The sequence below is a fragment of the Acipenser ruthenus genome, chromosome 24 (genome assembly GCF_902713425.1).
Source record: "Acipenser ruthenus chromosome 24, fAciRut3.2 maternal haplotype, whole genome shotgun sequence".
Classification (NCBI taxonomy): Eukaryota; Metazoa; Chordata; class Actinopteri; order Acipenseriformes; family Acipenseridae; genus Acipenser; species Acipenser ruthenus.
Window position 1 is genome coordinate 22851714 of NC_081212.1, and position 26471 is coordinate 22878184.

Below are 26471 nucleotides of genomic sequence, written 5' to 3' on the forward strand. Positions count from 1 at the left end.
CAGCATGCTGCTTGTCTTAGCAATGAACCATTGTGCTGATACTGAAAAGTTACTCCTGTTTACATTGGAAGTGACAAAGTGTCCATTCCCCTGTGTACAAAGACACTGGAACCACCATGGTCTAGCCATGCAGAATAACGTCACCCTCGGGTATATTGGATTTGACAGTGTGCCTATTGCACTGTGGAACAAAACCTGGCTACTCACCAAGACCTAGACATGCAGCGCTGTGTCACTCACATTTACATATGATGTGACAAGAGCCCATTGCACTGTGACACCTACTGGCCAGGCACCAGGATCTAACTGTACAAGGCTGGTCCATCTTCAGTGATGTTAGTTTAACACCTTACTGATTTCATTTCCTAACTTTTAAATCAATCTAACATTTTTTTTTTTTTTTTTTTTTTTTTTACATTTATTCAATTAGACACAGAGTTTTGGCAGGCTGGTGGGGATAAAAGAGAAAACCTGAAGCTCTAGCTTTATTTTATTTAATTAGTTGCCATCAAGTGCAAGTCATTTTGAATAGCTGTCCCTGAAGGGTAAATCAGATAACCTTTAGGCATAGTTTAACCGCTTCCTTAAAACCTCCCCTCCCCTCCCCTCCCCAGGTGCTTCTATTGCTTATCTAGACAGGGGATCTTACTGCATTGCTCCGTGCTGCTGCTCGAAATACGATTAGGTGACACTGATAAAAGGCAAAATATTAACTGCACTGTTTCCACAACTTGAATGGCCGATATAAAATAACCTGGTACATTAAAGACGAGTTAACTTTATTAATTAGTCAAATGTACCTAATTTACTGCAGCTGGACGGCACCTGCAGAACACTGTAAAATGAATCTAGAAGATTCATACTGTCTTTTAAATACTGATAATGCCATTTTTCATTTCAGTGACATGCAGCCCCATTGGGAATAATTATGCTAATAAGCCTTAATGATTTTTGCAAATAAATGATCAAACAAAGTTGCTGCTTTTGATTTATATTAATGGAGGCCTTAGGAGAAAATTCATCAGGACCCAGAACTGCCAGTGTCTCAATTTATCTTGTTTATACTATAGTGTACATGCATATATATTTATGAAAGATTAAGTATTCTTCATGCAATTTGCCCATGGCATTCTCCCGAGTGCTTTTTTGTCATGTTATCATTATAATGCATCAAAATCTGCATAACAGAGCTTTACCCATACAGATATGTTGTTACTAATTATTGTAACATCTCTTGTTGCCTGTGCATTATACTGTGTTTTGCAATACAACCATTACAATTATTCCCAGACATTAAATAAGTCAACTGTTTGTGATTAAAATCTTATACGTCTGTTTTTTAAACTTCAGTGAAACTTCAGAGGAATCAATAGCCGTGTGTAACGGGCAGTGTTGTCTGATGCTCTGGTGTTATGGATTATGGAGGTCAAAAGCTAAATAGCCACACATGATATGGAGATGTAGTCCTATTACAAAGGGTTTGCTTACTGTACGGAGCATCATGAGTAAACAGTTTTTCATCTCTGTTGAGTCACACAGTTTTGATTTCTGTACTTTTTAATAACTGCTCACTGCCTTAAACACCAAGGTGTTTATAACATATTTAAAGTTTTCTTTCCCAGCATTAACTGCAGGAGGGAGTTTGGATAAACACCCCAGTAACAAGTGTGTCCAATCAGGTATATCAGCATTGACAACAGGAAGGGACACTCTGACCTTCCAAGTCTCTCACAATGTGCTTGTTTCACTTAGTAGTGCCACTGAACACATAGTCATCCACTATCAACCAGAACAATATAGACTATTTAAAACTTTACAATATCTACTGAACTACTGAACTTTACATCTCCAATTAAAGCCTGATCATTTGTATTGGCAGACTTACATATTGTATGTGTTCCATGAATCTCTAATTAATGATAATTAATTTTAATTTAATGTTATTGTTTTTTTCTGAAAAATATCTTTAAAGTGTAACATTCCTTAATACTTCACATTGATGAAAGCATGACCCGGAATGTTATTACCTTCTTAACTGGGATATTAGGTAGCATTATGACTGAAAAAAAGGTGGATGAATAAAGACAAGAGTTATTGAGTGTTTTAGCTTCCCCTGCCTGTCACAGCAGAGCAAAAGTCTGTTGTCTCAGAAAGAGTTTATTTATCTGGGTGTCACCAAGCTGTTCATTAGTACAGCTATGCATTTGGTCAGCTGTGAAAATTTAAACAAATTTGCCTAGACTGGAGGTCTGCCCATGTCAACAAGCAGTCAGTGGTTTGTTATCTAAACAATAACACAACCTCCCACTGTATCCTGTTTATTTATTTATTTTACTATACCTGTTCACATATTATAATGAACTCTCTTTAATTAATTCTACTGAGACATCTTTGAGGGAAGCTGTCCACTTTTTTTCTGTTTAGTTGTTTGAACACTCTTTCCAAGTTTGAACTCTGCTAACAGACCATTTATCAGGATGACGGATGTTCTCAGGAGAGTGCCGACAGCCGGCCAGGCCCAAGCTGAATGACAGCCTGCCCAGCGGAGATTGATTTTAATGAAGCCCAGAATAAACAGGAAGATTAAGAAGTGGTGTAGAGCAGTGACACGTTTTCCGTTCACCTTTCTCGAGGAAATTGGAGGCTGGCTGTGCAGCTGATGCCTGTCTTGTGGTTATAAATGCATCTGGTTTCTCATCTGTTTTATATCTGGAGGGTCTTCAGAACAAGAAAATAACAAGGATATTTTTTTTTATATCTGCCATACCTGTGGTATCACTAGGTTCTCTTGTTTAAAGTACATGCATAGGTGTGTTGTGAAACTGGTCAGCAATATTTTATTTCTTCCGATTAGTGGGGGGAATAAAAACTGATGTCCTTAATGACTCAAATTCAGAAATGTTTGATGAGTTCTGATAAAGTGGATCTACGCTTCCTGTATTTATCATTCACCTGATCAAGTGACAGCTATCAAGGGTCACACCAGAAGCAGAGTGGCCTCTCAAGGATCTATTTTTATTGTAAATGATGGATAAAAAACTCTTCCAATGTTCAGATAAAAGGAACCAATTTAGTCTCCTCAGGGTATCTCTGCAAGGATCTGACTGTTGCTCATGTGACGTGATTGCAAGCCATTGACAATCAGTGAGGAAGCATGTCCCACAGAGCATCATTAGCTTTGCTGGGTTCCTTTCCAAAGCTTGTACAAACTTATTTCAGGAAAGTCAGCCTGTCACATACCTGTCCTGCAGTGATCATCAGGTGCCCTCCTATCAGCAATATTAGTCTGGGAGAGATTCTTTTGCAGTCTCTCAGAGGATGGGTGATTGTTCAGTGATATAGACATGCAAGGATGCTAAGAGTTAGCCTCAGGGCTCTGTCGCTCCAAGACAGCATTTGCAATGACTGCTGCTCTCGATTCCTCAGGTATAAACCTTGCTTTGTTTTTTTTTTTTTTTTTTTTTTTTTTATTGGATCATTTTATTTGGTGACTACTTTAATATTACTAGCAAGTGCCAAGTCCATGTCTTCCCACAAAATTCAGCATGTGCACCTTAATCAAGACCTGTACTCCTGCTGTTCAGTCCTGGACATTTACCAAGCAAACTTGGCCTCCTGTGCTTAACTGTGCTGTATTAAGTGATGTGCTGTAAACAACATTTTTTACACTACTAGACCACTAAGACTTGAACCTTGACCTCCAGGGGTGAAAAGTATATTATCACCCCAATATTGCACAAGAGTAGTTTCCTGTACCATATGTACCTACCAGACTCAAACTGTTTACGATATTCATTATTCACATTATGTGTGGTTTTCTTAATGCACAATGCACTAATTTAGTTAATTACTGCTTCACAGTTCACAGCAGAGATGAATTACATTAAAGTTCAATGCCATTAAATTGGCTGGACTGTGAAAGACATGATCAGGTTTTCCCTGAGCCTATACCAAGCTTGGCTATTTCCATGAAAAAAAAGACATTTGGAAATGGCAGGAAGATGCTGTTTGTTTCTTTTTTTTATGGAGTGAACACGTAAAGCTGGCAATAAAAAATGAAAAGTGAGAAACACAAATTACATTTAAATGAGCTTTGGGAGAAGTGCAGAAAGCAGATGAATCACATTACAGGTGTCTCAGATGAAGGCAATATGGAACTGAAGCTCCACATTGAGAATTTCACCAGCTGTCAACATTCAAACGCCCAACTGGGAGCAAGCGAGACACAATCCTTTGACAAATCTCACAGGTTACCAGTCTGAGGCCTGCGATTCCACTTGGAATTGAAATTAATGGAGCGAGGCTTAAATTTGTCTAATATTGTTTCAAAGCTAATTATTCTGTCTGATGATTGCTTGTCTGAATGCATTTGCTTGTGCTTCCTTTCATACGTAATATAGTCTACGGAAATCTCTTTAGAGATAAAACACAAGGCCCTGCCTTTTATCTTTGTAGGCAGCTGCTGCAGATAAAACGTTTAGTCTGTTTAGCTTCTGTCCCCAGAAAAAGTGTTCTTATAATTAATTTCATGATATGTAATTAATTAATGGGAACAGCCTTTCTTTTATTAACTCTTTGCATGTCTTTGATTCATAAGCAGCATTATATACCTCAATAACAAAACCGTACTGTGGTCCCCCGTGCTTTTGTAAGGATTTGTTTTTATTTTTTTAATTCTAGGTGAGATATTAATAAATTATATAATAAATTGTAGTTTTATAGAACCACACCTTATACTGAATGATGTGCTGCTCTTATCATTGAAATGCTGGCAGTGTCAATATCTTTATAAATGTCAAACGTGTTCTAGCTGTTTCTGAAGTCATGACTGTCTGAAAGAGTTTTGCTCTCAAGACGGGGGATTGATTTCTCATTAAACAGTTTGACACTGGGGGTGCTTGAGTGATCAGAGGACATTCTTGGTGTGTATTGTTGAGGGGGGGTTAGGGGAGTGGTGATCTCTCACCAGGGAAGTGAAAACAAATTTCACTGGTGGACTTATTTTTAGATGCTTCAATAGTAAGAGTAAATAGGGACTTAAATAGAGCAGGAACTACATTATTTAAAATAAATTTAAAATACACAGTACTGAAAAATTTACAAATACATCAAAGAACTCAATTCAAATTTCAAACGTTTCATTTGAAGTCTTTGAAAAAGACAGCTGAAACGTTTGTCGTTGGATTTATTTAGTTTCTTTAGTATTTCTTAGACGAATGGGAGGAATGGTAAAATTCTGGTTAATTAAAAACCTCGAGCATGTTTTCCCTGATATGTTTGGCTATTTTTAGAGGTGCCGGATGTTCTCAAGCTCCTCTGTGATCCCTTCACGCGGGATGATTGCATGCACTGTGTCCAAGTGAGACGCCACCACTGGCACTTGTCAAAAGAATGAATCCCTTTCAAGCTTGTTTACAGCTCAGCTCTTGTCATACTCCTGCCCTGAGCAGAGTGGATTTGTTTCCTCCTTCCTGCTCTGCATAAGATTTAATTAATTTTTTTGTTTATGTCTGTACTCACACTTGCAGGTGCAGAAGAGTAGAATCAGACACACACTCACACACACACACTGTGGCCAGCTGTTTAGAGGCTGAACTGACGCTACCGGGAGCACACTGAAGCCATTTTAAATGTCTGCACTGATCTAACCTCACTACAAGCAAAACATTTTAGGGACTTTACACACGAGGTATCTAACTGGCTTGCTCTCTCCATTCAAACCATGTGACAATGTGACCTTTCAACTCTGCCAGCCCCAGCCACTTTACATACCCAGAAAGAGTGAGCAGGTGGTACCGCCGGTGCTGAAAAGCCCTTTGTCACATGAGTTGAATAAAAGGAGGAAGTCTATCAGGTAGTTGGACTTTTCAGACAAGCTGTCAGAAAGTTTAACAAAGAGAAAAATATTTGATCAACAGAACCCATAATCACGCTGCAAACATAATAAAAAGGCAAGGGACATGTTAAACATTTTTTTTGAAGCTGCCTAGTCTTTAAAATCCTGTTTGGATTCCAGCAGTCCGACACTTTCCTCAGTCTACTGCATGCCTGGTACACCATCAGCAGCCATATTATTTTCCATTGCCCAATTCCTTTGTCTCTTTTGGCTTCTTGATAACCCGTGAAAGAGTTTTTCTTTTTTTAATGATCACATACGTTGTTGGAACTAATCACATGGAAAATGCAATTTGGAATGTTCTGGGTACAGTGTTTTAGCCACAAAATGAATTTCGATGAACAGGCCAGGAGACATCAAAATCCTCTGTCCTACAAAGTGCAATGATCTGTCGACTCTTGAGAAGCGATGTTTAGGTCAGGTGGAACATCAATGAAGTGCTTTGCTGTAGGGACTCCCCAACACAAGATGGCACACTTCTCCACTTTATTTATCACCACTGAGAATTGCTACTGGCCTGGTAGACTTTGTCAGTGGAACCAGGGCTCATTAGCATGCATTGCATGCGCTCTGTATCCGCTGTTTAATTATTTACTCCTTATACTATAAATAGAATGGAATAATAGAATAACAATGTGTTGATGTTCTGAATTCTGAACTCCAAAAAATGAATTCAGCCGATTTTAAACAATTAAATGAGTGTTTCTGGCAGTATGGATACTGTATTATTGAGTATTTTATTACGTATAGCCTCCCTCTGATTCACCGGACCAGTTTTGAGGAACATGCTTATTTTGTTTACCTTTCAATGCCTAATATATTACACATCAGTCTAACTTTTACATGATAAAACATGGGTGTTTTTGGTCAGTAAGCTACTGTAGCTTGAATGTTTTACCAACAATAACACAGAAAGACCAGACAATTAGTCATGCATACATTTTGGCATGGAGTCCTGTGCTAATGCTATTACTAGGATAGCAACATATGTTTATGTGTATATATAAAATACACACACACACACACACACACACACACACACAGTATACAGAAAAGAAATGTCAGTTAATTAGCAAAGTAATGTCTTAATTTCACATTCTGTCCTTCGCTCCCTCAACTGCAAAAGCCTAATCGTCTCTCTGAAGCACAATTATCAAGAGGGTTATTGTAATTAGAAATCATATTTGCAGATTCTGAAGAGTGAATAGCATGGCATTATGCTTGGTAACCCACATCACCGATTACAAAGCTCCACAATGCTTTACCTTTAAAATGTGATCAGACTCCGTGTCAGTTACTTTATTTTCTTCTATTCCCTTTGTGGATTGTGCTTGGTTTGAGCCTCACTTCTAGATTCAGTCACTTAATGAATTTCCTTAAGCTGCAGGTTACAGAAATGCCTGGCACTGATAAACATCTCCCCAGACAGGCTTGTCTCTCATAAATCTGCATGCATGTGTCAAATCAAGTAACACAACAGGTAGCGGTGCACAAAAAGCAATTATATTCCAAAGCAAGCAAGAATGATCTGATATAATATGCCGGCATTCATGCTTCGTTCACGTATCAGTAATAACAGATACATGGAGGATTCCAGTAGTTGGGTTGTTTAAAATTGCATTTGATATTAATGATTATACATCCTACACTGGCAGCAACAACACCTGTGTTACATTAATAAGCATTCTGTACTGGATACCCATTTGCACCTGTCTGCAGCATACATGATCAGATTTTCCAAAATACAATTTAGTATAAAGCTGTTCTACGGTTTGCCCTTCCTTCAATCGCTAGAATTTATGGCATCTAAAGGCTGTGGCTAGAAAAACAGTGGAGTACTTCAAAGATTATTAGTACTGTCAGATAATCACTGCCAATTAAATGTAGGTTTGCCATGATAACTATCTCTTGGATCATTTCAAAGCTCCAGTACTTCTTTATAAAAGTTGGACAACAAATTAATTTAAAAAAATTCTTTAATTTATATGCGGTTCCCCTTTCTAACACCTGAGGGAGCTCTGTCATGAAAATCACCCCCAAATTTGTACTGTGATACACACATTACTGTACCCAAGTCTCTAAAGGTAAAGCGCAGTTACTCCCATCGAATTAAAGCTGGCATCGGTAGCAAAATAAATAACGCCACGCTTTTGGCTATAACAAATCTTTGAGCTTGTTTGTAATGTAAATGCATTACAAAACCTACCCATCCTCGTGTGGTAACAACAGCAAACAAACGGCTAATTCTTTAATTGAGAATGGAATCAAAGCAGACTACAGTGAAAAGCAAATGCATTTTTGCAATTACCCATGTGGTAGTCATTTAACCACTGAGCTTCTACAAAAATACCTCTCTTAATAGTAAATAAACCGTGACAAAAAACAGAGCATGGGGTATAATCCGATGCAGTAGCTTTCTTGTAGCTGCAGATTCTGAAATTAGACGGGTCTGCTCAAAGATGAAACATTTCACCCTGGCAAAGTATCTGTGCATCAATCAGTTCAGCATGAGAACACAGATAAGCATTGAACTTCCTTTGTTAAAAGATGTGTCTGAAGATGTTTAATGTGCCAGAGTCTTGTTCTGTTCTGTTAGTGCTGTTTATCAGTACTTACTAAAGTTGCTTTCTTTCAAGGCATTCTTTTAGCATGAAGAGTATTTAGAAGAATGTCAGTAGGCAATATCACAGACCAATAATATAAAACATTACAGGTGTCAAGACCATGAAATTAATTTACTATCCATGCATAGGCGTTCTAAACATGGTGTCAAAATCCACTTTCTTAGCTCTTGTTAGCACAAACAATATGATCATTTTAGTTCTTTGCTCCTATTTTATGCTTTAATCTGGAATAAGCGATACAACATTATGGATAGAGTTGCTACTTCCTGGAAACTAATCAAAGTATTGGGAAGCAGTGTTAATTAATCAAGTCTAATTTTGTCTATATGCTAAATAGGATACAAAAAAGAAACTGCCAAGATAATTACATTTCAACACCATTGAATATTTTGACAAAATCTTATTTGCCGCAATCAACCAGGTTCTGTTTCACTTTGGGGTAAGTCAACTCCCGTCTTGGTCCCTCTGGCATGAAACAATGGCCTCCACGAGAAACAAGACAGGACATTTCACTAGTGCTGTCCTGAAGAAATGATTATCGGTACCAGAAGAGAGAAAAAAAAAGTGCCCACCTGTCTACATACTGGTTTGTTTTAGTAGCATTTCCAATTTCTATTGTATTGTGTAAGGTCTAGGGCAGTGGCACTCAACTCTGGCTCTCAAGATCCAGTCCAGCATGTTTTTACTCCAAGCAGGTTCTTATGTAGTTCATTGAAGCTGCTAAAAGGCAATTAACTAAATTTAGGACCTGCTTGGAATAAAGACCAGGACCTGGAATGGATCTCGAGGGCCACAGTTGAGTACCACTGGCCTAGGGTAAAAAAGACTCTTTGGTAATAAACCAACTTATCTAATTAAAGGGACTTCTAAAAATAAGAATCTGCAAGAAGGAACTCTGCTGTGTTTTCATTTGTTTTCTCTAAAAGTTTTATTATTTACAGCACAATAAAAGCAACCATGCCTTGACTTCCTCATTGACTGAACATTTTTAAAAGAGCAAAACATATCAGACAAATACAAAGCACATAAAAAAGGAGGGTTACTTTTAATTGGAACAGTTTTACAAATTTAAATAAGAACGAGCTATTGACTGTAAATCACTCATTATCTACATTCCTAAAATCTACAGGCAGATGTGTAGCAAAAATACCATGGATATTAAGAGTCTTCCTCCTCACTTACAGTGCATGGTAGAACTCTACTAGTTTACACTTTGCTACATGCCTAATAAGCCATTTACAGTAACATAGTTTGCTAAAGGTAGCTGCCATACGGCAAAACATGCCAATTAAAAGAATCTCATTCAGCGTGTTACAAGTTATGCAGAACAGGGTAGCTGTACTTTGGTTTTACCTTACAGTTCATTCTAACAGGTCCAGCGCAATTCCATTTCTAGAACCCTACAGACTTAGGAGCATTTAGCAAAGATTCTGAATGTGTAACTAGCTCTTGAGTTTCTGCATGATGGCATTATGGTCCAACTTTCATTGAAAGTTCACTTAGTAAAGCTTAAGAGTCTGGCAGCAGTACACCCACATACAGGTGCATGTTAAATGTAAATATGAATGTCATAGAACTTAAAATTCTGTGTTCACATGCTTTTTTATATTATATAAAGTGTGGAATAATTTAACAGCTTTTCCAACATTTACAAAATATTAAAAATGTAAAAGGTGTAATAATGCAAATAATGAAAAAAAATAAATAAAAAAATTAACTTTCTGATTTTTGTTCTGCTACATAATTTTGTTTGTCCTTTGATTTGTCAAGATGCTTACAAGTCTTGCTGACATGGTCCCCGTTTTCACAAACAGGTGCCGCTTTCTTTTTTGAGGACACGCCTCCCTTCTGGAGGATCTCTGTGGCCTCGTGCTCAAGTACCTCGGAGGGAGTCAGAGGCTCCAGCTGAATGCTGCCCTGCTCACTTACATCAGAACTAACGGATTCCGGTTCATCCAGCTTCCTAAAAAACTGTTCGAAAGAAACATCGTCTTCACGTTGCTGTTTCAGGTCCACCGTCTCAGCATCATTGGCTGAAGGGTTTTCAGGGGGCTCTTTTGTCTCCTTGGTTTTGTCAGTGTTTACAGGGCTTTTGTAACATGTCTGTTTCTCACACGGCTGACTTTTGTCATTTTCCTCTATTTGCACATCATTGTCATCAGAAACCGTTTTTTCTGTTTTGCTGTCCATGGGGGTTTCTGACTTTATTTCACTACCTTGTGGCGCTTCATGGAGGTCACTCTCCTTTTTTAAAGTCACTTCTGAATAGCTGCTATCAGTCCCTTCTGTAACAGCTTCTAGGCTTTCTGCAGCTTTGTCTCTTTTAGCTTCCTCCAAAGAATGATTACTGATAAGAAATAAACAGGGTAAATGGTATAAAAGAGATGATAATGATGCAAATGTAATTCCAAAATTCCAAAAATAATTCCAACTTAAAATTACCTTTCCATAAATGGGGAGCTTTCTTCATCAGGTATGTTTGGGGCTGCAGCCTTCTGCAAGGTATATGTATGCGTTATTTATAATTATTAAAAGAAACAAAAACAATATTCAATCATATTCTTCTCTTTTCCAAATCTTGTGTATAGCTGTGGAACTGCATTGTCACTCTAGGGGGAGGGGTCTTAAATGCATACTTTTGTAAAAAAACAAATTGTGAGCAAAAAGTGAAAAGTCTATCAAAACAAAGAAATTACCTGAGAATTGCCTTTTTGTGATGTTTCATAAGCATTATCCTCTGGCCTTTTTTTAAAAAAAAAAACAACACACTTATTAATTCATAAATACTACTTCAAAAGATCCCTTGGAAAAAGCAAATCAGTTTCCTTCCAAATAACCTCTAAATTACTTGCATCACATAAACGTGTTAAGCAGCTTATCAAGGCATCTTCGTGATTAATGTACTGTGTTTACAAAACAGCCTACTGCTAAGACAGCACAGTCCATGCCTTCCATTAAACCTTGTAAAGTCATCAGTTTTTAATACAAATGTAACCTTTCAAAAGGCCTTTTGTTTAGAAGTTGCTGGTAACTGTATCTTTGTTGATCCTGCACTAAAGCCAATTTTTATCTGCTGAAGTACCGCACGGGATCCTTCCACATCTGACTTGAAGTGTTATTAATCATGGAGTAAATGATTCATGACCTCAGTAAGCCTTAATCCCTGCTCCTACAAGAAACACTTAGCATAAGAAACAGATACATCGATTCTTGCTTTCCTGGAATCTAGGGAGGCCAATGGTGTTAAAGTGATGCAAACGTTATCAAAACAATTTTTCTTCAGATATGGGCTACTGAATATGATATGGGTTTTACATTTTTCTTCAGATATGGGCTACTAAAGATATCTATTGTGAGATTGCCATTTAATTCAAAGAATGATCCTGCTGATAACGCTGCACAATCATTTCTCATTATCTCTTCCCCACAGCCTGATTAATTGTAATAACTAATTTGAATATAAGAAAAGAAAGCAGATCCCAGCAACTTCTTCTATAGTACTGTTCACTGGCACCTTGTAACACACAATTAACATTAATATTAGGCAAAAACTAAAAAAAATTGTTCACAACAAATGTTACTTTCAAACAGTGTTTAGGTCAGGGGAATTAGATGTCTCCAAAGTATTTAATCACATGCAGTAATACCACTGAAAGATGAAGTACAACGATTCTGTTGCTTGCCTCAGTTTCATTGATCTTTTGATCTTTACATATTAAGAAATTACATATCATTTATCAGAAAAGAAAGAAACAAAAACAGGGCATCTGCACTTTCAGCGGCAACTAAATTACCAGCTCAGTCCTAAATATACATGGAAAATTATTATTATAACTACTAAGTCTACGGTCATTGTAGTACTTCTTATACTACATGAGGTTAAACATGTGTTATCCATCCAAATATCATATTATGAGCTAAAAATACAAGATTCAAGTTATTTTTCATTGTAGTATTTAGTTAATTCATATTAGAAACTTATCTCCAACTTTGTATAACATTTTACATATTGACCAGCCCCAGACAGTTTATACAAACTTCATTAAATGCTGATATGAACTGCTTCAGAAACCAAATACTTACTCAGTTTTTCTTGGTTCATCATTGCACACTTTAGGAGTATCTGAAAATGATTTTTTTTTTTAAAAAGTGTTACTTTTAAAAACAAAAATAAGCATGGTCACATTCAAAGCGAGGAATATTTTCATTTTGCAACCGGTTAAAAATAAAGTAAGTACATTTAAACATCTTAGTTCCAGTAAAAGGTAAAATGCACCTACCACTCTCAACGATTACTTGACAGGTGTGGTTTGGTCTGTCAATCAGATGTTTGCTCATGTCGTTAGCACCAGACGCATCAGTTAGAAAATCACAGTTGAGACAAACCAGGGTTACACCCCTGAAACAGAGAATTAGTCTTCAACACGAACACCACCACACTCAAAAGCAAAACATTGTATTTAAAAAGAGGATACATCACCCAAGTTATCGTCTGTCTATTAACATTACTTTCCATAGCCATTTATAAATAGATAATGCATTAAAAATAGCACGTTTACTTATAGCAAATGTTTTATTTTATTTTTTTAAACCATATATAATATTCTGGTAACATGACAAAACATATAAATTATTGGATTCTTTAAATAAGATGCATACCTTAGTTTATTTGAATGTTTCTTACGTTTCCGGAACTTCTCTCTGGAGAATGCACTGTGAAATCTACAAAGGACAAACGGACGTGTAATATAGCCTATAATATATATATTTTTAAATCACACTACTTCTCTATTGAAAATGGTGTCTAACCAAACTAGTATACTTTAGTAAACAAAAAAAGGAAAAGGAACACATACCACCGACCTATTAAAACAGAAAAGCGTATTTCCATTGTAATGCAAATGGTAACCAGAATAAAGCATGTCCTTCATTGCTAATCAGAAGCAAGAAATGAATGCTAAATTAACCGATATTTTAAATGAAAATGGCAATATAAAAGTGGCACAATACCTGATCATGTGCTTTGCATAGGACTTCTTGCAGCTGGTCTTGTACCTACATATACCACAGGTATAAAGTGTCGGGTAGTGAGCAGCACAGTCTTCAATGTCAGCGGAACATTCCATGCACTTCTGGATTCCAAAGTGAACACTGTTTGAAACCGAAAAATTAAAAAATACTTGTTTCTGGAATACTGAAGTGTGAACCACTGCCCTTATGTACACACACACGTTTTTAAGTAGATATACATATCCCTAGCCAAGAACATTAACACTTACAATGAAGTCTTAATCCCCAGCACAGGTTCCCTGAAATCGGTTACGTCTGTTCCAAATGGCATCCAATACAGGCTAAGCCCAGTTTCATCACAGTTAGATGAGCTAGGGAACTCCAGGGAATAAAAAAAAAAAAAAACCTGACACCATCAAAACAATGTAAAATATAGAGTAAAGCATATTCTGAAATGTTCACCTTAATTTCTTTAAGGAACGCTCAAGCAGCTTTGAATTGCTTAGTTTTTCTTGCTTCTTCTGCTGGTTTGTAGATCTGGATTTCCCTTGATTTGATGGTGCTTTGGCTGACTGTTTTGCGGTGGGGCTGTTGGGAATGATGCTGACAATAGATCTGCTGCTTGCATTCGGAGACGTCGGTGAGCCACCTGGAGATGCTAAAGAAGCACGAATAGTAACCTAAAAAAAAAATATATATACAAAAAAAATGAAATGCCTCATAAAACCACACTTTATGAAACAAGGATCATAAAATGTCTTAAAAAAAAATTAACACAAACTCACACATTAAGCACTTATTTATTTAGTTTATCTTTATTCCATTCCCGATCAGCAAACAAACTAGCTAGTTTGATAAACTTTGGAGCCTTTTCTTCTTTCTTATTGCTAGAAAGGACAGTTCTGAAGTAATTACCATCTATATATATATATATATATATATAAAATTCACATTAAAACAGTGTTAAACACAGGACTAGTACAATCACATGAATCACATGACTGAAATCAGTCCTTTAGTTAAAGACTAACAGATCCAACCTTGGTCCCAGGAGGCAGCCCTTCTAATGACTTTGGTTTTCTGAACGTTCGGTGATGCTGGGTCTTGTGGTCCAATTTTTCCTTACAGGTCAAAAACTGCAGCCTGCATTTGGTACAACGGTGAACTCCTTTTTTCTATTAAAAAGAACAAAAAAAATAAAGCTAGGTATACTAGGTTGCATGTTGACCATACTGACAGTTCAATGAGTGCACTGGCTTTGTTCATTTTTATTAAGAACACACTTATAAACCACCAAAACTCCTAAGTATCACTTAAAATGATCAATATAACCAGATTACATGCAGGGGTAGAAACTAAACAGTGGTAGCAGTTGTTGTAGTTGACTTTATTTTTATATTTGGATAATATCCTCTTTGTGCACAATGAACATTTTAATATGTTCTGCCATCAAGAGACAGCTAACAGCAACTGCCATTTATTATTAATGAATTATTTGGATGTAGTGAAACAAAACTAAGTAAGGCTGCAACCAAAAGTCAAAAGCAATCCTTGTGTAAAAACTGTACAAAAGACTACTAGCTACACCACTGAATGACCTGGTGCCCTCAAACATACAACTAGGATTCAGATTTTTGATAGGAATGCAAATAAGATGCTTTGCACAGCAATTTATTATTACTAGTTTTTTTTTTGTTATGTATTTTTTATATTTATAAGTACTTTGTTTACAAAAGTCCAGTTAGTTTATAAATGTAAAAAAAATGAGGGGACACTTCAAACAATAAATTCTATAAAATGACAGGTCACAAGCTTTGCTTATTATCCAATTGACCAAGAAATATTACTTTTCATATTCTTCATAAACAAACAAATCTGCCTTGTAAGCCAAACTGCAAAACACCACAAATACACCTTTGTTGCAAATTTGTCAACCCATTGTGTATTGCAGCAAGATGTTCAATGGAAGACTAATCAATCCATGTTCACAATATAACCAAACAGAGCAATTCACCAGTGAGTTAGTGCTTATGCTGACTCAGTTCAAATTGTTGAGCTACGGGCCCCTGAATCAAATTCCTAAAAAACAATGACAGCTGAAGGTGTTCAATACTTCCTATGAGCAGAAAACAATCAAAGGCTGTCCTATTTACTTCATAGCAAAACAATGTGAAGTACTGAATCTAGCGTTCACACAAGGGACACAGACTACATGCCACTCTGTTCAGAGCACTGAATTAGCAGAAGATTTGTGTACTGTTAATTACACAAGAGTTTGGAAAGAATGTCACTGCATTAATGAACATGCTTTCTTTGCTACTACTTACCTGGTGTCTCATGTAATGCAGCATATACGGTGTTGCACATTTAATCACTTTGAGGCAGAATGGGCAGAGCAGATGTTTTGTATTCTCGTGAGCTACTCGGAAGTGATTTTCCACATCTGAAAACACAGACGACCTGTAGCTACAAACCTGTTGGGGGAAAAATAAGCGTTTTTGAATGGTCACGCCAATATTGTATAAGTTTATGTCCAAAGAATATTAAAATAAATATACATATACACATTTTACCTGGCAAACATAGGGCATTTCACCAGGCTTATGATTGTCCTTCATGTGTTGCAAAAGCACTTGCTCAGATTCAAAGGCTAATTCACAGATTTTACAATTGGCTGAAAAAAAAAAAAAAAAAATACAATTATACATTTGAACTTTTTATCATATACAAGGAAATGAATTTGAATCCATAGCAATGTATAAATAAAACAAATACTGTGGTTAACGGCAGTAGACACATGTTTTTGGCGAATGCCTTTGTAAGTTACATGGTTTAAAAAAAAGTTCAAGATCGATTACACTATCTCCACAAACCAAAACTGCTGAAAAAACAAAAAAACAAAACAGAAACACATACTAGTTGACTGGTACGGGCTGTGGGCACTTTCAATGTGGCACTGGAGCTGGAAGGGCGTGGAGAACTGGCGATAGCAGTGCTGGCAGGTGGTGTGGTTTTCCCAGCTCTCATTGCTCTGCTTCTCAAGCTCCAAATGATGTTTCATGTGGTTCATAAACCTGTGAAAGGCAGACATGCAGGTGCATGAACACCCTGGGTTTAAAATGTCATTAAGAAAAGGGTTCCTATACTGTCAAACAAGACATTGTGAACCCAGTCACAGATGTGACGTGCACTCGTTTATGGAAATGTTAAAGCACTAAAAATACACACACCCGTATACCCTGTAAAGAGAACCACATTTTAATTCACTGTTTTAAGTTAAGTTTTATATTCAGCTCGTGTGCACCTGCACACTATATGCACTCACATACACATATAAGTCCAAATACACTAAATGTGTGCAAATGTTACTGAATTGCTGACATTGATTTAATGAAGCACAAGATTAAATTCTTTCAATCTTGTAGTCGGCGATTCATATGTATTTCATGTCATTTCTCTTTGTTAAATGAAATAAGGAACTTTACATTTTTTAAAACACAGTTTCTTTTCTAAGGCCTTATAAAAACACACACAGGGTTCTTACAGTTAAATAGCACACGCCAGTCATAAGTGCATACCCTTTTCATGCCTTGACAGTGTGCATTAATTTCCAGTGCTTAAAAGATAAATTACCAATGCTTCTACTTGCATCTCACTTTCTAAGTGTGTGTAATAGCCATTATAATACCTGCAATTACAAGAACCTTTTGTTTTGCCTAATGATGTGCGCTTCCTCCATTGGTAGCAGTCTGCTGTTTTAACTTGCAGACTGTGCCCCGACTAGGCATGGCCCATTCTTCAGCTTTACATTCTGCTACTTCAGCTCCCCTAAAAGGGATTCTAATGCGAAAGAACTGTGACCTTACCTGCCAAACAGCGACTACAATACAAACGGGTCTACCTATTAAAACAGCTTGCAGAAGCTTTTTGCTGCATTTGAGAGTAAAGTTGTTTAATCAAAAGAACAGTTCTTACACTGTGTAAACTACCAACTATTATTCATTGTTGGTCCCTAATGGGAATTTCACTGAAGTCTACTGATCAATCATCAATCTGTATGAGGAAACTGTAATGGAGGTTGTATAATTTTGTACTCTTCTCTCTCCACAGCCTAATCACTCTCTATGGAGTATGTCAGCACACTTTTAAAACCATACTGATACTTGCATTGCTTCATTTTCTAATAGCATAATGCATTCCCATTTGTTAATTGTGCATTACATGCTGCTTAATAACTTGTTACAACACAGGAAATTACTGTTTAACTGACATCACTGTTGACCCAAATTTATCTTTACATTAACTAGCATTGAGAAAAGTCAATATAAGAAGCTCCTCAACAAGAACCAGAAACTGTGCAATTCAATTTGGCATACTTCAGAAAAACAAGCCATGACTTACTTACAAAAGGACATACGTTCACTAAATCAAATTAATTTAAAAAGTGAGAAAAAAAAGTTAAAATGTATGAACATTTATAATCTAACACTTTTTTCCCAGGCTGGTACAATGTTTTGGTTATTTAACTCTTTCAACACCACAGACTCAATTCTCTTGCCTTGCCTGCCAGGAAGCCTGTTACTGCTTTTCCTTAGTCATTTTACTCCAGCAGTGTATTAGATGGTCAAAATATGTGTAATACCAGAGAGCATTTGTAAAATAAAAATGTGTTACAACACGTGTTTCTTTCAAAACTACACATTTGAGACATACATAGTGAATGGTTGTGCACTGCGGTTAAAACGTATGCAACTATTTTAATTACGAACAAAAACAAATGCAACTTTATTTCTCCATGGAAAATACCTTATATTGTTTTTGAGAAGTTTCAAGCAACTGCAGCACTTGAAGGTAGTATTCGTCTTCTGTTCCTGTTGGATGTCTCCTTCGTATTTTCCATAATAAAACTCATTCACCAGCATGACAAGCTTTCCTTTCTCAGCCTCAGCCTCAGCAAGCTTCATAGGCGTGGTTGGCGTCTCTTGTTTAGAGGTTGTGGGGAAGTAGTTATTAAACAGATCGGGACAACAGAACTGAAAAGAAATGAAAAGAAACAGAAGATTCCATAACCATACGTTCGAAGAATAGTTTGACAAGAGTTTCCGAAAAAAAAAAACCACTTTCTATAAAAGCCCTGCTGCAATGCACTAGGTGTATACTGTGTATACTGTAGGACGTCTGTTTGTGATGTGATCGTATCGCAGCGCCTCTGAAACCTGTTACCCCTTACTTTCGACTGCGGTTCAGACAAAAAAAAAAGTATTCATCTTTAAAATGTCAATGCTAGCCTGCAGTCTTTAATCCTATCTATATTCTTAGCAGAGTGCAATTCCATCCCCATGCTTACTCAATGCAGTAAAACTTGGAAAACTAAAGCTGCAGCTGTTCCAAAATACAGCCAGCTATGTCTGCAGAAACATATTTTCAACAATGACTATTATTCTAGGCTTAAATCAGAAAACAGCAATTACAAATCCGTGAATGTGTTCTGAAACATTCAACTTCCAGCACAAACCTTCGCTGTAATTACTGCAACTTACTTAATTACTGTAATTACTGCAGCATTTTCAGAGAGCAGTTTACAAGCATTACTTACCTTCATATGATTCTTGAGTGGACCCATAATGTGGAAATGGATCTTACATTTTGGACAAGCATTAAGGATTTGTACTCCATTTGTAACATAGGCAGATGAGTTTATCATTGAACCTGAAATGAGCAACATAGAACACATTATTCTTTTTCTCCTACTTTGTATTATAGAAATCATCATATTGCACTTTATTTTCAGGGTCATTTTGACCACTTTTTAAATAATGTAAAAAAAGGACTCTATATGAACAAAACACCACGAAGTAGCCTCTAACTGTACTGTATAAACACAACGTATTCTGCAAGTCAATAATCTGTGAACCGCAATCTGAAATTCCTTTATCTCAAAGTTCTCATTTCAACTAGTAGAGTCATCATTAATCAAAGCAGACCAAACGGCAACAACCTCAGGCTACTACAATTAGCTACAGCAATAATTAATTTATAATGCAATTCACTTGTATAATGTAAGCCATTCAGCTATGCTCATGTCAAACTTCAACCTAAGACCACTAGGACAAAATAAACACCACATCTGAACAAAGGTGGCTTCATCCTTCATTGACCCAAATACCTTAAGTATTTTTTACAGGCCCTTAAAACTATATTCTAGAGGGGAAGTTAATTTAAATGATATACTTAACTGAGGGTAGTTCTGAAATCAAGATTGGGGGAAAAGACTAGTGTAGTTTTATAATCCTGACCTGCCACTAGCTCTTAACCCTCTTAGTGCATTAAAACAATGTGCATTAGTAAACTGCCCTTAAAGTAAAATTAAAACTAAAACCTATAAAACAAATGGCTGAAACACACATGTCCTTCCATCAAGTGACTGCCTGCTACTAACTGGTGAGGTAATGCAGTACTCCAGCAGGCTGACAAATTGAACCAATTGCAATGCAAATATTGTTCAAAAAGCAATACCTTTTAAATTGAGGTCCTGTCCAGTGGAATTTATTGAAAGAGAGGAAACGGGTGTACCAGGCTCAAGTTTGGACTTTTTAGGAGTGGTATTGTTCATCTCAGACGCAGCAGGACGCTTAGTCAAACCAAGACCTGGTGGCAAACCTCTTCTAACTGCAAAAACAACATATATGTAAGTTTCAGGCGCTACTACTTTAAATGAATATTTAAATGTGAATATCTTATCAGCAATCAAGATTAAATAAGTAAAAAAAACACATATCATGCTTTAAATGATATATATACACTGCTGTGCAAAAGTAATTGAACTGACAACAGAACTGGCAGAAGGCAACAATGGTCAAAGGTGCTTTGGACTGTTGATGGGTGGACAACGACACCTGTGCCTTCTGCTAGTTCTGTTGTCAATTCAACGCTTGTCTTCTTTCTATTCCTTAAGGACATTATCTTCAAGTATTGCTCATCCTTGTTAAGACAGCTTTTTGGGTCTTCCAGTCCTGGGTTTGTCAATTACAGATGATGTTTCTCTGTACTTGTTGATTATGCTTTGGATACCACACCTTGAAAATCGAGTGATGCGAGCTATTTCACTCAATGTTTTTCCTTCTTTATGCAAGTCAAGGTTGTTATAAGAGTAGAAACCACGACTGTTGATGCTCATAATGCATCAGAGTAGAAAAATGCAACATGTCTAAGACTTGCACAGCAGTGTGTGTATATATATATAATTTTATGTAGATCTGCATACCTATTCTGTTCACAATTTGGGGTGTTGACTGTTGTTTTGGAGAGCTTATTGGTAGAGACTGTGGTTTTGTTGAACTAATTTGCATTGACTGTACGCTGGTTGGGCTCAGTTGAGTTGACTGAAGTCCTGAAGAGCTTGTTTGTACTGGCTGTGGTCTTGGAGAGACGATTTGTGCTGAATTCTGTCCACTTGTGAGCCTGATAATATTATTCTGAACAGGGGAAGTAAGTTGTACTTGAAGAGGTCTATTGCCAACGTTTGATATTATTCTTGTAGGCATAAGTTGGCGCACTTGAGAAAACTGTTGAACAGGTCTGCCCAATTGTGGCGAAACTCCTGTAACAGAAACAGCCAAATATAAAACTAAAACGTACAAAGAATGTAAGATGGTATTGTTTTCATGTTATGTCTTTCAAGAATTTTACTATGCTTTTTGCTCCAAGATATGCATTAGAGTCAGACACAATTAATAAAGCATATTTAACAAACTAGCTACTGCAGTATTTTGCAGGCCACTCCCACAAAAACTACATTTTATTCATATTTTAAAGATGTTTAGTAGATAACCACAGTGACATCCTTCACTTGACAAACCAAACATTTTATTTACTGTATTTATTTATCAGGGATACATACAATTATAACATAAGTGTCACTTCCATGACACAAGATGCATTGCATTTTCAAATCAGCCAGTAGGCTAATTTCCATTGACAGTCCCTAGGCGGACATTGATGACAACTGTAATAAATCTCCATATTGCTTCTTCTCTAAGCTATAACAATAACCTCCTATTGAATATTTTATTAAAAATACATACAACATGAAAGTAATAAATTACCTATTTAAAAGTGCATAACAATCAGCAGCTTACATATTTACAGTACAATCTATATAATAAATATCCAATATACACAATTCAAATGTATTAACTATGTAACTGTAATTGCAACTGGGAATAATATTATTTATATTCTAAAGTGTGACATATTTAAATAAAAAAAAAAAAAAAAAAAACTGACCTGGAGGCACAGCAAAAGAAGGTCCACTTGTATACGATGTAATTCCTGTGTCTGGTCTGATACCCAATATCAAACCTGAATTATTTGTCATCTGTGGTGAGGTCATTATATAGCCCTAGATTAAAATATACAAATATTTATTTAAAAAAAAACAAAAAACAACACACACAGATCTTCTGCCTGTCATGATTACTATAATTAGGGCATCTGATTTTGGGGTTTTACCCGGGTTAAACCCGACAACTCCCCGAATATACACATACTGGATATGAATAAACACATGCGATTCAAATGCAACACAGCAGAACTGGCGCCAAAGATGGTAAACTCATTTACCTATTAGAAAAATGTGGCTTCTTAGTGTAATTATATATATATATATATATATATATATATATTATTCTTCAAAATTACAGCAATATAGCTTAAAGGTGTTTTGCTTTTTATGCACACTTTTCTTTCCAGTTATTTGTTTTATGAGTGTGTGTTTAAACCAAGAGCACTTAGATGTAACAGTCGATCGTTTCTCTTTGTAAAACAGCATGGAGTAAAGTTGTTTAGTTTTCCCGTATGTTCTGAGTGCAATTATACTTGCACCTCCACTACAAAATAAAACTTGATTGGAACAGAGAAATGCCTCCATATACAGTATGTGTGAGAGAGATAAAGAGAGGGGAGAGAGAGATAGATGTCATCAAAAGTTTGCATACCCCAATGTGTGGAAATATACATACGTTGGGGATTTAAACTGTTGACGACAACTTTATGAATTAAGAATTTGTTTTTTTATTTCTTTCTAAATAAAACCCGATTTCTACCCGAATATTTATTCTTTCCTGAGTATATATTAAAAAAAAAATTCTCATTAAATAATTCTATCCAACTTTTAAAAAAGCTTTAACACCATGCTTTTTTGTGTAGTTGGAACAGTGCAATGGCTTTTTACTGAGTGTATCAGCTTTGTAATTTAATGGAACAGAAGTATAGACTACCTGATTGTTTATTATTATTGACTGTGCAGTTACTGCAGTAAAAGTTTGCTGCATCTGCTGTGCCGTAGCTGGAATGGACACAGGTCTGGATACTGGCTGCGTAGTAACTGGAATGAGGAGAGATCTGGAAACCGGTTGCACTGGTGAGGGTCTGACTACAGCCTGAGGTACGATAGGATTAATCATGCCCTTGGACACAGGCTGCACACACAGTGAAGCTGGCGACGATCTCGGTGTAGACTGCAACGTCGCCGATGCAGCCATTGGTCTTGAAACTGGCTGATAAACTGCAGAGGTCGTCATGATACTGGGGTTTGCAGGAGATGTGTAGTGTTGGTTTGTAGCTTTAAAGTTAGAACTGAAACCTAAATCAAGCACAAGAGTTAAAAAGCAGAAGAAATAGGTTTGTAATACCTTGCAACATTTAAAATAACAAGAAGCAACGCATACCAGGGTTTGCTGTAGTTCTGTTAAGGGTTCCATTCTGTACTGCTAATCGTTGTGGTGAAGAATACTTGGATCTAGGCAAGTTATCTGTTTAAAGATAAGTATTTGCTTATTATTTATCATGCCCGAGGTTAATGCAGTTTATTATTTATAAGTTCTACGGCTGATTAAATGTAAAGTATAAAAATATATTACAAACATTCCCTGGGCTCAACATTCTCTACGACCATTCCAATATGTGACAGACCTTTCAATTTTTTTTAAATAATCACGGCAATATCCTAACATGTATAACAGATTTTTTTTTTTAAACCGCGGCTAGCTCTACTATACTACACACAATTACATTTGTTTCTGCATATTCAGCTTCAAGAAACCTAAGCTGGCCTTATTGAATAAAAAACGTTCATACTTCGAAGTGTGTTATTTGGCGGTTTTGAACAGGTGATCTCGCCAACAAAAATTGGTTCATCGTCATCATCATCATCCTCTGTGACTTCTGGAATTTGTTTCTGCCAAGGTTCCAGCTCTTCCTCCTCACATTCCATAAAAAGTCCAGCCATTATGATACTGAAAAAAAACACAAATATGATACAAAAACAAACAGCGATTCGTTCATAAATAACAAAAAGACACAGGGCGATTTTCAAGTTGCTTTTACTAACATCATTTTTCAACCTCTTAAATGCACATCATGAATCGACTATTCAATTCTATTTTGAGTTCATGGTAATGATTAGTATCTGGATTATTTGTGTTCTTTACTGTATATATGTGATTATTAGTATGATGTAGAGAACGCTGTTTGAATCCGATGAAGAATTCTATGACAATTTTAAATGTGACCAAAGGTTCCAGATATTTCTTCATGATGTAAGTTTGGTTTGTTTACTTTAGCAGATGGACATCCAATAATTTGAAACTGGTGAGGGCAAATTAACAGATATAGTAAAAACGTTATACTGTGGGAACACCACCCCTTTTTTTGGCTGTAACAAATTAAATCATGGCCACAAATATGATAAAAATGATACCACTTGTTCAGTCACAAGTAGTATAAGGAGTCACTTTATGATGACACCGTTTCCTTTTTGTCTGAGGGTTACATTCCATTCATGGCATTGCTATTAACGTTCTTATTGCTTCTCTCTACGTCACAGACTGTGTACAAAACAAATACATTTTAAGAGAGACACGCTTCTCTGGAGCAGTTTTGCATAAATTGCTGTTGCAACATCCACACAAGCTTCCGGTATTCGAACACAGTCAAAGGGCTACAGCAGGTACACGCACAAACCAGGTTGTCAACAAGAGATGACGCTACCACCAATAAGGATAAGATGTTCCATCAGTTCTGATAGACAATAACAAATGTGAAAGTTTTCACCCACAGGAAGAGGGCATGACAACACGTACAACCCCAAACGCTACCACTATTCCGTTGAATTCGGGTTGTAACAAAGTCAACGCTCAGCCCTTTTACCTCCCAAACACAAAGGCAGGGTTATTTCCATCCACCTTAAATAACAAAACCGTAATACATTATACAACGGCTCCATTTAATTGCCGAGAACTCCTGCCGTGAGAGGTGCAGTCAGTTTAACTTTTCTTCTTCTTCTAGTAATCTCGCCGTCTGGTAAAAATCGGCAAAGCAACAACACAAACCAACCAAACATGGCGCCCAGCACACCCACAGGCTGCAGGCAGGCTGCAGACAGTATTAACCTGCATTGTGCCACTTAGCCGCCGCAGGAACAGAAACGTGCAGCGGAAGGGACCCTGAGGTCCACAGAAGGAGGTATGCAGAGAAAAGGCATGCTTACCGTTTGTTTTTAAGGAGTTATATAAGGCGAAAACCATACTAGAGTTGACAGTGCATTTTCGAGGCAGTGCCGGGGATGCCTGTTCCCTGGGAGTCGCATGAACACAGTCTGGTGGATGATGGGTAATTTCAGGGCAGACCGGGTTTGTTTTTCATTCCCGGGAAGACAACCCTGGCTGCGGAAAGCGCGCGAGCCCCCCCCCCCCCCCCCCCCCCCCCCCCCCTCTCAAACAGAACGGGACTTACATTTTAACACAAAATATTTTACATGATGTTAAAAAGAAAAATAGAAAAGCGTTGTTGCAGTGTGTTTGTCAGGAGCGTTCTCTGAATTGGAACAATTTTCTGCTGTTCGTTCCGACCCAAACTTCCCATTTTTTAACGTGGGCTAGGTACAAACATGATGGGCCAAACTGTATATCTTAATTCACAATTAACGAAAAGAACACCTGCCTGTCACTTATTACTGCAACTGAATTGATCCATGGATGACCGTTGTTTGAATGTAGTTTTTTCAGGTCTATCTTGGCATCCTGTTTGGGGTCACGTGGGCTGTACTTGTTCCAAGGCTCTCCGCTTATTGGAATACATGCATTGATTATTGTAAATGCGTATATCACTTACACCAAAAGGCACAGCGGCGATGTAATTGCCTCCTGTTTTTGAATCAGGAGGCGGGAATTGGACCTGAGAAACAGCAATTGGGTCAACTCTAGAACATTCTACTGTGTGCATTCAAACAATATGGCGGCTGCCCAAACGCAGCTGACAATAAAAGACATTGTTTGTAAAGCAATAATTCCGTTAATAAAATGCAACGCTCATTTTCAGGTATGAAATGTAATCTGTGATTAGAATGGTTTGCTGTACAAGATCCCCGAGTCTGTTGTTTTTTTTTTTTTCAACTTGAGAGGACGGTCCATTGAAAACGTAGTTGTCGACTAAGGGCTTCTAAATAGATACATAATGATGGCGCTTTTAAAATATGTGAATAACATTCTTAAAACTGGTCTGTTCTCCTTACTGCACAATGGATCTCAGTGCTTACTGTCAGTGTGCAGGCAATAATGATAATAAAATATTAGCTATGCACATCTGAGCCAGTTTAACACATACCGAAAAAAAATGCTAATATATGTATAACAAGTCAACAGCTATAGACGCTACCGATCCATTACATTACTGTCAACCCCCTCTTCCTTGTGTGATTTTTTTGTTAACTCGTCACCTGATACTGCACCAGTAATTTTCCACAGGCGTCTTATTCTAAAGCCTATATACCCTTTACTAAGGGAAATCGTCGCAGCTTAGCACATCGTCATGGAATGGTGGCAAGATCAGGGCGTGGTATAGAGCGACCGAAAAGGCGCTCCCAGTCTTATTGTAAAATTAAT

The 26471-nt window shown here is 37.0% G+C and overlaps 1 protein-coding gene across 2 annotated transcripts; it reads right to left on the minus strand.

Annotated features, from left to right (window-relative positions):
• Positions 1–9423: 9423 nt before the first annotated feature.
• LOC117429926 (zinc finger protein 280D-like) lies at positions 9424–25248 on the minus strand. Of its 2 annotated transcripts, none has more exons than XM_058998758.1 (21): positions 25079–25248; positions 23668–23825; positions 23259–23342; positions 22809–23173; positions 21817–21931; positions 20795–21130; positions 20047–20199; positions 19127–19239; positions 18337–18563; positions 16447–16604; positions 16104–16204; positions 15858–16004; positions 14571–14705; positions 13993–14210; positions 13531–13671; positions 13180–13242; positions 12801–12919; positions 12604–12643; positions 11217–11262; positions 10963–11015; positions 9424–10867 (listed from the first exon to the last, which is right to left on the minus strand). In XM_058998758.1, the coding sequence occupies exons 2-21, from the start codon at positions 23816–23818 to the stop codon at positions 10234–10236; spliced, it is 3399 nt and encodes a 1132-aa protein (XP_058854741.1). In that variant the 5' UTR covers positions 23819–23825; positions 25079–25248; the 3' UTR covers positions 9424–10233. The 2 variants fall into 2 exon arrangements, with proteins under 2 accessions (XP_058854741.1, XP_058854742.1); XM_058998759.1 differs by lacking the exon at positions 25079–25248 and adding an exon at positions 24436–24937.
• Positions 25249–26471: the final 1223 nt, after the last annotated feature.